This window comes from Cynoglossus semilaevis, chromosome 13, assembly GCF_000523025.1.
Source record: "Cynoglossus semilaevis isolate Cse_v1.0 chromosome 13, Cse_v1.0, whole genome shotgun sequence".
Taxonomy (NCBI): Eukaryota; Metazoa; Chordata; class Actinopteri; order Pleuronectiformes; family Cynoglossidae; genus Cynoglossus; species Cynoglossus semilaevis.
This window is the reverse complement of record NC_024319.1, coordinates 18,059,952-18,077,343: the sequence shown is the minus strand read 5'-3', so window position 1 is coordinate 18,077,343 and position 17,392 is coordinate 18,059,952. Positions and strand designations below refer to the sequence as shown.

Genomic DNA, 17,392 nt, shown 5'->3' with positions numbered 1-17,392 from the left:
CTCTTTGTGTTTGGTTAAGGTTTATCATTGAGTTTTAATTTATAATTAGAATGTATTTTACATCGTTTTTCACGGCCGTGTATTTAATTTATTTACGTGTCTTACATTTCCACTATACAACTACAGAATTACAGAACTATAGAAGCACATCTTTCTGTTGAGGTTGTGTACCACCAAGGCCAGCAAGGCTTCTCTGCTGGCTTAAACAGTATCAGGATCAGTGACTTATTTTTCATATATTTGTTATTAGATATTCATGAAATAATGCAGAGTATTCTGATCTTATCATTCATTCTCATTATCAGCTTTTCACTTGGTTGCACTGCTTCCAGTAGGGTATAACCCATTTTTTGTCCAATCATATTGCAGCGTCATATGTTGCCAGGTAAAAAATAATCTACCCTAAGGCCTTCAGAAACAGGACTGCAGGTGCTGGGAACCTACAACGAATGGCAATGAGATTGTTTATTTAACCAATTGGATTTTGGCAACACTACGCCCTTCTAGCAGGCCTTCAGCAACATATGATTTGGGTGATTTGATTTAATGATCAAAAGAACTCTAAGAAATGGCATCTTGCATTTTTCTCTATGTCCACTGCTCCACTGTCAAGTGGCAGTACGACAGGACAGATTGGATTGCAATAGAAAAGAACATGTTTTTAGAACTGCAACGCACAGTCTATTTAATATTATTTTATTTTTTCCACACCCGGCTTTTGCTGTACCTTTAAGGGAATGATTTTGTAAGTATTCCAAATGATGATCAAGATTTATGTGGAATGAATACATGATTTATTAATCATCTGGTCAAAGGCAGCTCCATCAAAAACAACAGGTAATATCTGGGGCTTTGATCTAAGATGGAAACCATCTATTCCTTCCATCAGAAAGAGCAAGTTGACCGGCTTGGTTCCCCAGCTGAAGGAAGTCTTCAAGGTTCACACCTCTTATTTGACAGCTGATGTACAGTCATGCAACAGTGAGACATCACTTTTCATCAATGCTGGGCATTTCTTCTGTTTCCTTGACATTGTTTTTGGCTGAACCAACAAACAATTTAAACCAATTGCGCCGGATTGTGTTATCAAGGGGCTTTGTTCTTTTCAAAAAGACATTTATTTGTGAATGTTTCTTCCAATCTTCTGTGCCTTTTTAACATGCTCTGTGGATCAGCAAACTCTTAGTTGAGAAGACATATCAGGTCAGTGCTCTCATCTTCAAATGGGTGTCCCATGTTGTGATGAATTTATGAGGCATGTACTGTATGTTAGCCTAGTCAAGTACGGTTTTAATATCTGTTCTTTTAATAAACATGGCAAAAGTGGTAAAGGACATAACCGTGCCACGCATTGCTTATTTACTCACATCCAAGATGTATAAGTTGCTCACCGTTGTGCTTAAGATGCACCGCTACACAGGCGCATGTGTGGACTCAGGACAGGACTCAGCTGTTCACATACACTCAAGGACAAAACACACTCCTTTGAGGACAACAATGTGCACATTTTGGCCAGGGAAGACAGATGGGAGAGGAGTAAAATGAGCCATTTTTGTCAACCTGGAAAAAAGATCACTTAACAGAGGAGGTGGACTCAGACACAACCTATCCCCTACATACAAAGCACTTTTAGGAACAATACCCAAAGGATTCACCTCAGTTTCTCGTAACAAAGAGGCAGGTGACCGAAACTGTTCTGATGAGGACCACAATGACCCATCAGACTCTTAACGACTGTTTACACTTTCACAGTTGACCCCAAGGCCCCACCCAACAGGGTGGACCTGAAGTAGCTTTATTCTTTCACACCTAGAGTATATATTTTGCTGTACTCCCCACCACCAGTTAGAACTGAAGAAGCCTCTTGGATAAGAGGTGAAACGTCGTCCTTTAGAAAATTCACATCCAGTTGCCTAACAACATTTTAACATTGTGCTTAAAAGTTTGTTTGTTTTTTTAAATCCTGCTGTAAGGATATATTTTCACTTGAAACATTTGTGCCCAACTTACATATTATAACGATATTTTCACTTGAAACATTTGTGCCCAGCTTACATATTATTAAAACACTGCCAAATCTGACTCATTTTTTAAATATTTGCTTATTTTTTTGGAATTAAATATAACTTCCTTCTTTTTTTGTTTGACGTTTTACAAGACAAATGTAAAAAACAAACAAGGTATTCCTCTTTACAAAACAGTACATCCAATGAAAATGCATAAAAAGACATAGCTAATGTATTATAAGATACAATATACAAATAAATAATAATGTAAATCAAAACGTGTCAATCTAGCTCCCTAGCTTTCTGTCTGTTCAGCCCCTTAACTCACTTATAGCTTATTTGTTTGAGGCCCCCACCTTCTTCTGTCCTCACATGAATTGGCTGCATGACCCTAACCCTCCATAATAAAGTACCGTCCCCATACTACAGGGTTCCGAGTATCAACGGCTAAAGATTAAACTCTCTCACGGGTATTCGCCATTCAATTGCTCTGTCATACTTTGAAACAAAGAGATACTCAAACTCACACTCATACCCGTCGTCGACATACAACGCCAAATTAGCCTAACGTCTGAGCTTTCTGTTGCAACGCTATTTAACTGTGGAAAGCAACCTGTATTACAGTATTACAGATCTAAAACTTTCAATATGGCGAATACATTACTTAAAATGAAGTTCAAAACCAGAACTTCATTACCCACAAGACCTTTCTGTCAACCATTGGTTAGCGAATTTCAAAATGGAGGATTTAGTGACTGTGGAAAGATACCCGGTAAGCGTACTGCCATTGTTTTAGGTTTTGTGATTAACAAACTGTTTAATTGACCATACAAAATCCACGCTGTTTAGGATTTTTTGCGGTGTTTTTCACGGTTATCTATTTTTTCACTAGTTAGAATATTGGAACCTTCCAATTCATTCTCCGCTTGCAGCATTGCCTTGTCATGCTACTTAGCTGCTAGCATAGGCAAGATGTTTGAGCTAAAAAACAATACATTTGAGGAGCGATTTTTGTAATGCGATGTGACCATAAGAGTTAATTGTTATGGCAACATGTTGCTTATCTGTTCATAAACCGTTTAGCTGCTTCCAAAAGGAATGTGTTGGGGTGACAGTTGATGATGATACACGAGACGTTTTTCCGCTTGCTGTTAATGGGAACAAACATTTAAAGGAATGAAACATTACGCTGTTAATGGGAACAAACATTTAAAGGCATGAAACATTACGTTAGATAGTGCAACATCAAGGGATCAGTGGATTTTTCGACATTACCTTCATAGTACTTGTCCAACTAAATAAGTTGTCTTACTGTTTAAGAGAAGAACCACTTTATGGCAAAGATAGCTATAACTAAAATAATAATAATAAATACACCTGAGAATGAAAGATGCACACATTAGAACTGGGGAAATAATGATTTCTAAGTAAGCAAAGACACACTGACATCACTAAGATTAAAGACATCAAGACAATAAAGATATCATACAAGGCTTTACCTGTGTTGATGTAGCAGTGATGATCCCCTTTGGTGTTGATTCTCATTATTAGTTTATTACTCTGCAAAATGCCACAAAAGGGAAGGAGATCAAAGCCCCATAAGAAGCCGAAAAAAGCCACAATACCACACTTTGACAAACAGGTATCTGAAACGGTGTACGTAATGTTATTAACTAAAAATATATTCAAGTTTTTATTACCCAAATGTGTTCTTGGTTTATTCTCACTTTTCCGTATTTGCCCCATGTTTTCCATTTGTTTGTTTAAGAAGTTATATTAATAAGAGCTCTTTTTTGATTGCCTTAAACTAGTTACAGTATATGAAAGTCAGTTATTTATTCGTTAAACAAGATTAAAGTAAACATTACACAAATTCAGGGTAAAGTGTGACTGATGAAATATTCCAGTGACACTAACAATGGAACTGGACTAAAGGAAGAGGCAGGAGGACAAGAGTGAGTGCTACAACCAGGCAGGTCTTCCATCCACCCAGTTTTATTGTTAGGAGGGAAACATAATAATACATTTTATTAGGTGCCTTTCTGTCACCTAAGGACACCCAAGACTAGAACTCACAACCCTGTGCTTACTGTACAAATATTCTACTTTTTAATATGTAGCTCCTTAAAACATTGTAGTAACAATTACTTGGTTATTTTGCAATGCTTGTATTTAATTCCAGCACTCATGTTCAGGCCAAATTGTATGTGTTCTAATTGGGACTGATTGGGAACTCCCTTTATTGTGACAACAGATTTGCTTTAAGAGTACAGTAAAACCTAACTGAGATATTTTGAGATAAAAGATGAGTAGAAAGTTGCCTTTTGTGGTTTTGAGAGTTAAATTTAGAAAGAAAAAAAAAACCTGAGTAGAAAGTTGCCTTTTGTGGTTTTTAGAAAGAAAAAAAAATCAACAGAAAATCTAATCCAACTTTTGATGGATGTAATCATGATATTGCTGTGTCCACTGTCTGCAATGTCTTGATTTACAAATCAAGAAATGTACAGCAGAGGCACAGTTGTTAAACTCCCTGAAAATAGACAGAAAAGCAATAGTTTTGTAAAATTACAACAAAGGTCTGTTCAAACGGTTGATTCAGAACCTTGATTGACCTTAAGCACATTAAAACTGACCTCCAGGCAGAGGTAACAACAGTGACATCTTACACCAGGGGTGTCAAACTCTTTTTCACCAGTGACTACATCAGCAATACTGTTCCCCATGAAGGGCTGGTTGTAACTGGAAGACTGTATAGATCAGAGGTCCCCAACCCCCGGTCCGAGTACCAGTCTGTATAGATCAGAGGTCCCCAACCCCTGAGTCCGAGTACCAGTACCAGTATTCAATTTCAATTCAAGTTCAAAATTTAGGAAATCCATATCCTTTTACTTTCTTTATTTATTCTTTATTTAAAGATATTCTGGCAATATTTTAAAATAAGTCATTCAGACTTCTATACAACAGAATAGAGTCTAAAATATATTTTATTTTGAAAATTTAATGATTCTTCAAAGCTCAGCATCTTGCTAGCGGTTCTTAGTAACAGGTGGTACTGGCTGACCAATCCTCGGAACCAAAAAGGTTGAGGACTGCTGGTATAGGTGTAACTACTCCATAACAGACTAATACATGTTTCTTATTATTTATTCAAGCTAAAAATATTGTTCATTGCTGTGTAATAAAAAAAAAAACTTTTAATTTCATGGGCTTTACTAAATCCTTTTTAAGCTCCCACGGGCCACACAAAACAGCTTGGCGGGCCACAGTTGGCCCCCGGGCCTTGAGTTTGACACGTATATCTTACATGGTCCATTCATCATATGGCAAGAGATCAGGATATTTTATTGGATATAAATTTGTGCGGCCCCATCAATTTGCTCACATTCATTTTGTGTTGATCACAGCAAGACGACATGCAGGCAGCACTGAGTTCTAGACCTCAGACAGGTCTGTCTTTCTTGGTTCCTGAACCAGAAGATCTTGAAGACCTGTACAGCAGATACAAGGTATGCCATGACGCAAAGCACTACAGATTTCTCCTATATCTCAAACATCTGCTTTTGTCTATATACCAACAGAGATGCATTTTTGAAATGGGTTTTAATGCTGATTACGGTTTCAAAGGATTTTGCATAGTTTGTGCAAACACTGTGTATTGACTGAATTGGAGCAATGATAAGTAGAATGAAAATGAAATTATTAGATATACATTAGGCTTGTGTATGATTAATCGCAAGAATAGTTGTTCTCAGGCAATAGTTATTACTTTGCGATTACTACTTATTTATGATTGGTGCCGCGTGATTAAGGTTGCCATTCCAGACCCTCATTGGAAGCTATAGGAAGCGTTTAGAGGCTGTTATTTTTGCAAAAGGTGGATCAACTAAATATTGATGTAATTTTTCTGTTGGGGTGCCCACATTTATGCACCTGCCTACTTTTGTTTAAGTAATTATTGCGCACTTTCTGTAAATCCTATAAGCTTCATTTCACTTCTTAAATATCACTGTGTTTGTTTGCCATATGATATATTTAATTGAAATTGCTGTTCCGAACAACCAATGATCCATAAAGGAAAATCTTGAAAATGATCAGGGTTGCCCAAACTTTTTCATACCACTGTAAATGGAATCTCCTGTGATTAGAAACAAAAATATGCGAACCGTTGAACTGAAAAGGGACTTGTCTTGTATTGGAATCAAAAAATAGCCAGTAAATTGTCACTAGTATTTATGTTTGCATGACATGAAAACATCCGTGTCCCACATTGAGTTGAGAAAGGAATTGGCAACCCTTCTACAATGATGAAATGCATTAAAAAAAAGTTTAATTTGATTAATATTCAGAAATTACTTAATGGCTTCTATATCTGTTTGATGAGTGCAGGTTGTACGATAACCATTTATTGAATCCCAGTCCACGACCTATGTCAATATGCAACATCAACAACAGTAACAAAGTTACTGAAACAGTTCAGGAGAAACTGCAACAATACATTTGTTTGGGTTTAGGACCAGTGTCCATTGCGTCCTTTTCTGCTGCTTTTATATTGGCTGAATTGTAGATGTAGGTCATGGCTGCTTGAGATAGTCATCCTAAGTCAAAAACAACAGTGATGCTGAACCTTAAACTTGTCTTGAAGCACAATGTAAAACCACCATTTTAGAGTCCAAACCAAAGATGTTGCCACGTGTTGCACAGCATATACTGGCCACAACAAGATTCAAGAATTCATTTTTGAAATAATGTTTGCAGAAGCTGCAACAGGAGCTTGAGTTTCTAGAGGTCCAGGAGGAGTATATTAAAGATGAACAGAAGAACTTGAAGAAAGAGTTCCTTCATGCCCAGGAGGAGGTGAAAAGGATTCAAAGCATCCCACTTGTTATTGGCCAGTTCCTAGAAGCTGTCGACCAAAACACTGCTATTGTTGGCTCCACTACAGGTACTTAAAATATCCTTGTTTAGACCCAGAGACAAGATTGTGTTTAGTCAAACTGCCCCCTTGAAAACATTGCTAAGTGTTATGGGTACTGGATGAGTTGAGATTTTAAGATCAGAGCTCTGTGAGGGCCGTATCACTTCCAGGACTATTTGATCGTCTTTAGATGATGCAGATGGTTGGTGGTAGCTGCTTATGTTCTCCAAGCCTTTATTCTCTGTTTTGAACTTTTGAATGTTTTGAAGTAGTCACATTTTCACACCGTCACTTAGTGGATAAGATTTGATGAGTAAAGAAATAAGACAATGTGTTGTTGAAAATACTGTGTTGCTTTACTCACCCGTGTTGAAAATACTGTGTTGCTTTACTCACCTTTGTTTTTTTGTTTTTTTTTGTTTAGGGTCAAACTACTATGTGCGTATCTTGAGTACCATTGACAGAGAGCTGCTCAAGCCCAATGCCTCTGTGGCCCTGCACAAACACAGCAATGCTCTGGTAGATGTTCTGCCTCCTGAAGCTGACAGCAGCATCATGATGCTGACCTCAGGTAAAAAAAAAAACGAATAAAATAGTTTGAAAACTTTGAGAATTGATGGATAGAACACAAGAAAAGTAAAAAGAAAAAAAAAAAGGTGTTATTTCCAGAGCTTTGTTGCACTTGAAACTGCTGTTTTTATCATATGGAGAATGGTACGTCTTGCCCCGATTTCACTTTTTACGATTAAACATCTGTGTCTTTGCTTGGCTTTACTTCATCAGGTGTCAGGTTTTGCTGGAGTAATGATCAATTTCTTGGCCTTTGGCATTTTGTTTTCACTATACCGTATTTTCGCACCTGAATATAAGCTGCACCCACTTCTTCTTTTTCTTTCGGCTTTGTCCCTTATAAGCCGCACCCACTAAGTTAAAAAAAAAAAAACCCAAAAACAAAAAATTTACATATATAACCCGCACCGGACAATAAACCGCTGATATCCAGGTTGAGAAATGAGATATTTTCCGGATACACAGGAACACAAATTTTGTACCCTAAATGTTTATTTATATACCTGAACTGATTGTTTCCGAACAGTGCCTATAACACAGCAGTAAAAGTGCTGATCGAACAACACAGAAAAGTAATTGATGGCTTTATTAATCTTCCTCCTGAGCACTGAGCACTGAACGCCGAACCACTGTCACTTTATTTCTCCTCTGCACTGAAACCGCTGAAGTCGTCTTCTTCAGTGTCGGAGTTGGAACAGCGTCAGAAAAACGTTTTAGCGTCTCTGACGGTGTTGCTCCTGTCCCTTTCATCTTGAGGTAAAGCGGCCTCTGAAGTTGTGCTGCTCTCCTCAGTCTCTCTGTCAGTGTCGCTCTCCGTGTCACTGTCAACCCGAGATAAAGTTGCCTCTGAAGGTGCGCTGCTCTCTTCACGTAGCAGTCTGGCCTTTTATAACCCGTTGGTGATGGTGGATTCTTCCACACTACTCCACGCTGTGAGGATCCACTGACAGATGTCAGAAAAGGATGCTCTTCCAGTTTTTGTGAATGATTTCTCTCCGCTGGTCACCCAAGCCTCCCACTCACCCCGGAGTGCTGCTTTAAAAGTTTGAGTCACACTAATGTCGAGTGGCTGCAAATACTTTGATGTACCTCCAGGAATCACTGCTGGAATCAAGTTTCTTTTCTTGATAGCTGCTTTTACAGAATCTGTGTCCTCAAGGACATTTTCAAGTTCAGGCCACCTGCTTTTATGTCCTCTGAAAGCCTTTGTCGTCGTCTTTCGTCTCACCATGGATTCATTAACGCCAAACTCACGTGCAGCAGCCCTATTTCCTTCTTGGCTAGCCAGATCGATGGCCCTCAACTTAAAAGCTGCATCATACGAACTTCTTCGTGTGCTTTCCATGATTAATGAATGAGGGTGTGAAAATAATTTGCTTCGTCGTGCGTGTTGTGTTGCATGTGCTAAAAAACTAGCGTGTTCTTCTTTGCACTGATTTCCCCGGTCTGTCTGGTTTTTGCGCTTCCTTTTCAAAATCCACGAATGATGTACTCCAGTACAAAACCTTAATTTTCCCTATTACAGAGTCTTATTGATTGAGATAAAAACTACATTTTTTTGTTCTGTATTTGTGGTAATAAAGTTATTTATGGTCTGATGTTTAATTTAAATCGCCAACTATATAACTATACTGTGTTATACTGAAGCAATCCAATTCATAAAATACTAACTAGATATTCTAACACCATGGTTTCTGTAATGTTTTATTTGAATGTCAACAGAATCACGTTTCTGTAATGTTTTATTTGAATGTCAACGGAATCACTTATCATGTTAAGCCAGCTAAGATTTATCAGAAAGACGGATGCCTGTCATAAAAAAGAGCCACAGATACCCGACCCCGGCACAAAAGTGATGTCAGTGTTGTCACAGACACTTTGCAAAAAGAATTTCAAGAAAGTTAAAACACCTTGTGTAATAGATGAATCACGAAAATACATTTTTGTAAGGATATAAAATATTTCAACAACTTGCTGCTCTACAATGATAAGTATATTCTGCTCTTTCTAGACCAGAAACCAGATGTGATGTATGCTGACATCGGTGGAATGGATATCCAGAAACAGGAAGTCAGAGAAGCGGTAGAGCTGCCACTTACTCATTTTGAGCTCTACAAACAGGTCGGATAAAATATATAGTTATAATATGCTTAATGAAAAGAAAGAAACTTATGAATCTCACTGATGTGTTGCCTCTTGTCTGTTCAATATTTAAGATTGGTATTGACCCACCACGCGGGGTGCTCATGTATGGACCACCTGGTTGTGGTAAGACCATGTTGGCTAAGGCTGTGGCACATCACACAACAGGTAAGTCTTTCTGGAATAAAGCCCTAATGATTCCTCTGTTGTATATAACAAATTGCAAGATGTGTTTTGTTCGGAGTAATTATTCATCTATATCTATCTATCTTTTCCCTCCAGCTGCGTTCATCCGTGTGGTGGGCTCTGAATTTGTGCAGAAGTATTTGGGCGAAGGTCCTCGTATGGTGCGGGATGTTTTCAGACTTGCGAAAGAAAATGCACCTGCCATAATTTTCATCGACGAGATTGATGCCATCGCCACCAAACGCTTTGATGCACAGACTGGAGGTAAGAAACTGCGGTGACCATGTAATGTTTTAAGTGCCCACCAGGGAACACTTATTTAAACTGAGTGCTTTTAAGAATTGAAGTATAGTACACAAAGAAAACAAAATCTGAGTTAAAAAGAAACTGACAAAATTAATGTTTTACACCAGATATTTACTGTCCAATAGCATGTATTGAAGCAAATACATCACTGGTTTGCACTCCTGCCTAGTCTTTTTTGTCCATGTTAGGTATATTTAAAATTATGTTTACACTGTTTTTGACATATATATATATATATATATATACTTTTAAAATCAGACAAATGCACATTGGTGGATTTGAAATGTAACATTTTTTTTGTATTTTAAAACTGATATGTTTTTGCATGCAGTATAGCAAATCATTATTATATTTTCATTGCAGCTGACAGAGAGGTGCAAAGAATTTTGCTTGAGCTACTTAATCAAATGGATGGTTTTGACCAGAACGTCAACGTCAAGGTGAGCTTATCAGAGCTCTCTCTATATATTAAATATTGTGCCACTTAGTGAAAGAAACCTTGCTTTGAAATTTAAAATTGTATATAATCACTGAGAGTTATCTTTTGTATCTGAAAACATAATCAAAATAAAAAGGTCATCATTAATATATATATATTTTTAAACAATCTTCATGAAACGATCCCTTTTTTGTATATATGTATATGTATGTATATATGTGTATATATGTATATGTATGTATATGTATATATGTATATATATGTATGTATATATGTATATATATATGTATATGTATGTATATATATCTATATGTATATATATGTATATATGTATATATATGTATATGTGTGTGTATTTTTATATATATATATATATATATATATATATATATATATAAATTAGGCTTGTCAAACATTTTTTTTACTTTGATTAGTCACAGTGTAGCTGAGGATCAATTACAATTGATGGGGATTTCGCGACAGTACGCATTGGTTGAAATAAACAATGAATTGGGCTACAAAGCGTAAGGAGTAGGCTGTGTTATCTCAAAAATTCACAGGTCGTACCATGACAAGACACACTGGTAGTTGGCAGTATGTTGCCCAATATATTGATTTTTAACGAGGTAAATAAGACCAGATCAGTTTGACTTTAAATGATACATTTAAAAAATTATGAGATAAATGGTATGATAGGCAGTATTTCTGTAAAGAAATGGGCATTTTTCTTGCATTGTGTTATTTAAGATATAATAACATAACATTTTCAGTTGGTGAGGTACACAAGACCATTTCTGTTGGTAACAGAATTTTGCATAGTTCTTACAAACAAAGGATCATTGCATTTGATCAAATTTGTCTGGAGCTCATTTTGTAAAAAAAAAATCGTATTGTGAACAAAAGAAAAAAAATCATTTTGTATTTGTATTTTGTAGTTGAACGTAACATTACATCCCCAATCAGGAGTGATTGTGATTAAACATTGTAAATGATGATGAATCAACCTTCCTAAATATAGCAAAAAACAAAACAGAAATAACAACTAACAGGAGGCACATGTATGTGTTTCACGCTTGTGTCTATTTGAGACTATTTCAAATTTTTGAGGCTAATCTTGAAAGTTGCTGATCCTCAAAGGCTTGTACTTCAAACGTTTTTGCCATGTGGATGAATGCAAATCAAATGTGGAGTTACAGAAACCTGTACAGTGAAAAGAGGGGAAGTGGCTAATTACTAAATACATCATAGGAGTTCTTATAGTAGTCCCAACGCCTTGCCCGACGAATATGATGGTTATATCAAAAGGAAGATGGATCTTCAAAATACGCCAAATCACAAACTGTCACACGACCACCAAACCCCTGCATGTTATGCTGCATTCACACCAAAAGTACCGTTCCTTTAATTTAAGATTCTGTGCAGTGAAAAATAGGCATTGCTTTGGACAAACTGTCTTTTAAAACAACAAACAGAGTTATTCAAAGGCTGTGGCACTTCACATTATAATTTGCATAGCCATTTAAAAAATAATTATTCTTAACATTACTAGGGGTGGAACATAAAGACCAAAAACAATATAGGGAAATATGTTTGCAAAATAAATGTTTGGCTTTTAATTTTCATATAGTCAGTAACAGTACAGATATGTTTCTGCTTTAGGGAATATTTTACTTAATTTGCTGTCAAGACATTTGAGGAATGACTTTTCTTTTAGGTGATAATGGCTACCAACAGAGCTGACACGTTGGACCCAGCCCTGCTCCGCCCAGGTCGTTTAGACAGAAAAATTGAGTTCCCCTTGCCCGACCGCAGACAGAAGCGCCTCATTTTTTCTACCATCACCAGCAAAATGAACCTCTCTGAGGAGGTGGATCTGGAAGACTGTATCCTTTTTGAAACATGGTTTTGTGGTGTTTTCTTTGAATTTATGTTTGTGTAACACTTAAAAAAAATCAGTTTAAAATGTGTATTAAAAACATTGTTGCTATCCAATAGCCATACCAGGAACAAGGGCCTTAGCAAAAACTTTATTAAACTTTAGTGCACAAACAAAATCCATTCTACTACACTGGTTTAATCTGTTCACATGAAGGTAAGACCAAATCACTATACTCACTGTATAAGAAGATTGTCCAAGCCCCAGACTCTCTACCATCTCATCTGTACTCAACTGTATTCTATAACTCCCTCGTGGCATTTTTTGATGAAAAGATCCAGAAAATTCATAAGCATCTTAGTCCACAGTGAAAGATTAGTTTGCAGAGTGTGATTAAGTCCGCTGACAAAGTCTACAAAGTACACAAAATGCCATAAGTAATTAAAACCATGTGAAAAGCTAAGAAATAAAAACACACCACAATGTGAAGATGAATGAGAGCAAAAAAGACCTGAGCTCTTTCACGAGACTCACTCGCGAACGACACATCACTAATAATCAATCAGAAATAGACAAGTAATTACCAGATTACCAGATCATTAAATAATTCAGATAATCCCTGAACCTTCCTGCAGGTGGTGACCTTACTGGAAGGCACCAACCACCCTAACCGGGATTTGATCTTGCCCAAGAGATGAATTAGTTCTACACCAATGACAAAAATTGCCTCTGGGCCAAAGCGCCACGCAATCAAACATCTAAAAAAATAAATTGACACGATAATACTTAATATTGATAATACAGAATATTGTGTACAAAAGTCAAAACAAAACAAAAAGTTGACTGGCTCTCCATTGGCTGGGGGTGTATAATTACTATTATAACTGTATAATTTGCTGATATTTGTAGGTTTTGGCCACTGGGGGCATCTAATAATAATGAAAACTTAACCTTAACACCACATCACTCACCACTGGACTGATTTACTGCTAACTAATGCCATAGCAGCAGGCTCCTCCCCACTGCACTGAGTGACTCTGTAGGTGCCACACTTTGACAGCAGGTGGCAGTGTTCTCTATCAATCTTGAATCAATTCAGAAGATTGCTGAATCGATGTTGAATTGGGTGAAACATATCGCAATGTAATGATGAAGTGATATTTAACCCACCCCTACTTGAAATACAAGTACCACTACCATGGGGTACAAAACACAAAGCACAAATATCAGTTGCTTTTGATTCAAATCTAATCAAAAACAACCTCAATTTTGCTCAATGTTTTGCCTTGACCGATGTACAGATGTGGCCCGTCCGGACAAGATCTCGGGTGCTGACATTAACTCAATTTGCCAGGAAGTAAGTTGAGAGAATAAACATTAAATGTCAACCACTTTGGTGGATTGTGACTAATGACATTTCTCTTTCTGCGTATAGGCTGGTATGTTGGCAGTGCGTGAGAACAGGTACATTGTACTTGCCAAAGACTTTGAAAAGGCTTACAAGACTGTAATCAAGAAGGACGAACAGGAACATGAGTTCTATAAATGAAGAGAAAAAAAAAACCCCAATAAAGACACAAATCCTTGAACCACCTTGTGATCAATGTTTATCTTTTGAATCTTGGGCTGCAGTCAACCATCAATGCAAAATGACAACATTCAAATCAGTAAACCAAGTATTTTTTAATTGATCACACAGGATGAGAGCAGGTCTCCAACTGTGTTTCCTCTGACCTCTGGAAGCCCTCTGAGGAGCTGAGTGTTGGAGCAGAGCAACAGCAGCTCATAAGTGTCCACGAGTGTTATGATCTGCCTTGATGGGTTTCCTGTCCAGTCAGTTAAAATGCTTAGAAATCAAATGTCCCTAAAAAGTAGAATATGATTTTTTTTTTTTTACATTTCAGTGCAGTTGAAAAAGCTGTTTTACTTATTTGTAGATATATATACACACATATATGTTTATATATATATATATGTTTATATAAACAGTACATATATGTGTATATGTCTATATGTACTACACGGATGCATTTTAAGATGAATCAGTTGCATTTTCGGTCTTTGATTTGTGTTTTTCAATTGGCAGATAATCAAATGACCATTATTATGCCCTTAAGTGGCTAATGGCTTAGTATTGCATGAAGATTGGACTGCAGACTTGAGAGAGTCCGTGGGCCTGCTCAGCAGCAGCCAAACGTTGGATTCCATTGCATTTAGAATGTATGTGAGCACAATAAATCCGTACTTATCAAACGTGCAGCATGATTCTGCTCAGTGATTCTGCTGCATGTCTACAATCTCCAGCGGTCAGAAATCCAAGGGTGGACATGAGCTAGATATGCACCGGGATGGCTCTGGTGTATTATGTGTCTCGCTCTATACAGTTCTACAAATCTTCGAATAATAGTGCAAGATAAACCATGGTACTTGTATTTTAAGTCTTCTACTCAGGTCGTCACAGCTGCCTTACATAGCTTGTCACACCAATCATCCAAAATATCTGCTAAATTACTAATTGAGAATATTTATTTAGGAAACAGGGAACATGTATGGAGTTTAGATTGCCGGAAACTTGGTCTCCTTTAAGGGGTTCTATAGGTAGTTTAGCTGTTCTACCACTAAAATTTGTATATAAGCAGGGTCAGAGGTGTACTTAAACTTACGCACGCTTCTAAAAACAAGTACAGGTTGATAAATTCCAGGGATGTCCCATAATATTGACCTACCGATATAATTGGCATGCTATTAGCATAATTCTGTAATATCTATAAGAATTGTTCATGAAGAATGAAAAAAATTCAAACCTTATAATGCAATGCCAGATTTGCCTGTTTTGCCAGATATGCTGGAATCGCTTAAACATTTACCACAGTTTCGGGGGGAAAATGGCTGCATATATCGGTATCAGTTGATGTCAGAACTGTAAATTAAGTGTTCAGACAATATTGGCATATCAGATATTAGCAAAATGTTAATATCAGACATCCGTCATAAATCCCATACTTTGTGTACGAATGTTCGTACGCACTCATTATGCATTGTGCATACGCACAGTTGATAAATAAGGGCCCCAGTTGTTTATGTATATGACATTTGGTGTGTTAAAAGTTAAAACGTATTGCTTTTTAATATGCCAAAAACAAAACAAAACAACATCTCTAATAAGAATTCAATCTTTTTCTTTTTATGATCTATTTTATCACTGCATTCATTACAAAAAGGAAACATACAACAGGAGAGTAATGCGTAACTGTGGCCATATTTTCGAGATACTGATTGAAAAATTCAAAAATCAATGATTTACTACCCTTGAATGCAGCTGTACCACTGCCCCGGGCCTACTGGTGAACATGGGTGATACAGAGTTGAAAGATGTGTTTGAGAACAGGATATTAGTTATGGGAAATTCAGCTTATTTGGTACAACTGCTTCTTATGGCTTTGCTTTCTATTGGAAAGCTTACTCTTTTGTCTCAGAAATGGAACCTTGGATTTGTGTTGCTTAATTTATTGAGCAGGGACACTCAATTTCCTCACTATATTTGTTGCTTTTCAAAAACAAAACAAGTATAAGCTAATGAAAAATTGCATCTATTACACAAATCTTCGGTAGCGGGATACATCTATGAAATTTTGGGTTTAGACAAGTGCAGTCTGTGTACTACTTTGAGTAGTACTACTTTGAGTAGTACTACTTCGGCACAAATTGATGAGTGAATCCTTGAAAATATGTCAGCCCATTCAGAATGTGTAATTTGTAAATTCATATATATATTCATATACATAAAAACATTTGATAAAATATCTAATTTACACACTCTTATATTATTATGCTAATAAATTGATTTCTATGTTGTTTTTTAAAGTAATGCATTACCAATAATGTAAAAAATAATGTTTTTAAGAATCAAAAGATGATAATTATTTTAGATAATTATTTAAGATGATAATTATTATTCGTTTTACAAAACATCTCATAAACACGAACTGTTTCAAAATTATTCAAGCCAGCCGGATTGAACCCCCTAATGACCTGGGTTTGGCCCACGCGCCGTATGTTTGACTGTAGATAGTTGGGCTGAAATAACAGATAATGAATAATTTAATTTTCATCAGTAGCCTAGTTAGTTCGCCTGTATTTGTGGCTGGCCAGTTCTTATGTCGGTACCGCTTATTAGTGGGTTTTTTTCACCTTCTGGTTCCCACAGTCAGTGTTTACTGCGTCTCTGCTTTCGTTTTGTCTCTTAATTCTATCGCTTCTCCTTGTCTTTCCATTGTGTGTGCCACCTCTAATATAGCCGCGTCGCAGGCTTTAGCAGCGAAAGGAGAAAGACAGAGAGGGAAAATGACTTCCGCATGTACTATCACAGAGGCCATAGCGGACATACTGGAAGATTTGTCTGAGCAAAATTTTGAAAAGTTTCGCCACTTGCTGCTGGACCGCAGGACTAACCCACGAATTAAACGTGGACGTGTGGAGGGTAAGAATTTTTTGGGTGTGACGGAAGTAATGGTATCAACCTTTACCGAGGACGGTGCACTCACGGTAACCGAGGAACTACTGAGGAAGATTGGCCTTAACGCGGAAGCAAATCATCTAGGTAAAATGTGTTTTGAGCTAAAATACTGGACCTAAATTAGTATTATACATATTATACTATACATCTTTTTTTTTTCTTTTTTTTTGTAGTTGAGGATACGAAGAATCTGTCAGTGGGGAAAGTATTCAGCGACGACCGGACAGTATTCAGCGACGACAGTAAGTTACGTGGCTAATGACAGTAGAACGGATAAAGTAAAATGTCTTACTTTTAAATTTAATGCTCTAGAATTTAAAGAAGTTTACATTAAAGTACGAAGCTCCATACAAAAACGAAAGTATTTTTATGTGCTATAAAGTTATTGAATATTGTAATGGCAATGTAATAAATAAGTGATCAGTGTAAGGGTTTC

At 36.8% G+C, this 17,392-nt stretch overlaps 2 protein-coding genes across 3 annotated transcripts in view; both read left to right on the top strand.

The window, feature by feature from the left end:
• Positions 1-2,622: 2,622 nt before the first annotated feature.
• psmc4 (proteasome 26S subunit, ATPase 4) lies at positions 2,623-14,003 on the top strand. Of its 2 annotated transcripts, none has more exons than XM_008324042.3 (11): positions 2,623-2,778; positions 5,411-5,512; positions 6,762-6,948; positions 7,346-7,492; positions 9,503-9,612; positions 9,708-9,801; positions 9,916-10,083; positions 10,489-10,565; positions 12,279-12,447; positions 13,742-13,797; positions 13,876-14,003. In XM_008324042.3, exons 1-11 carry the CDS (start codon positions 2,746-2,748, stop codon positions 13,987-13,989), a joined length of 1,257 nt encoding a protein of 418 aa, XP_008322264.1. In that variant the 5' UTR covers positions 2,623-2,745; the 3' UTR covers positions 13,990-14,003. The 2 variants fall into 2 exon arrangements, with proteins under 2 accessions (XP_008322264.1, XP_008322263.1); XM_008324041.3 differs by lacking the exon at positions 2,623-2,778 and adding an exon at positions 3,419-3,648.
• A 2,560-nt stretch (positions 14,004-16,563) lies between these two features.
• The window catches only part of LOC103388844 (apoptosis-associated speck-like protein containing a CARD), a 1,550-nt gene continuing 721 nt past the window's right edge, over positions 16,564-17,392 (top strand). The window contains exons 1-2 of the mRNA XM_008324039.3: positions 16,564-17,040; positions 17,130-17,198. Of these exons, the coding sequence (XP_008322261.1) occupies positions 16,785-17,040; positions 17,130-17,198 (325 nt within the window). The 5' untranslated portion in view covers positions 16,564-16,784. The remainder of the gene's footprint in view (positions 17,041-17,129; positions 17,199-17,392) is intronic.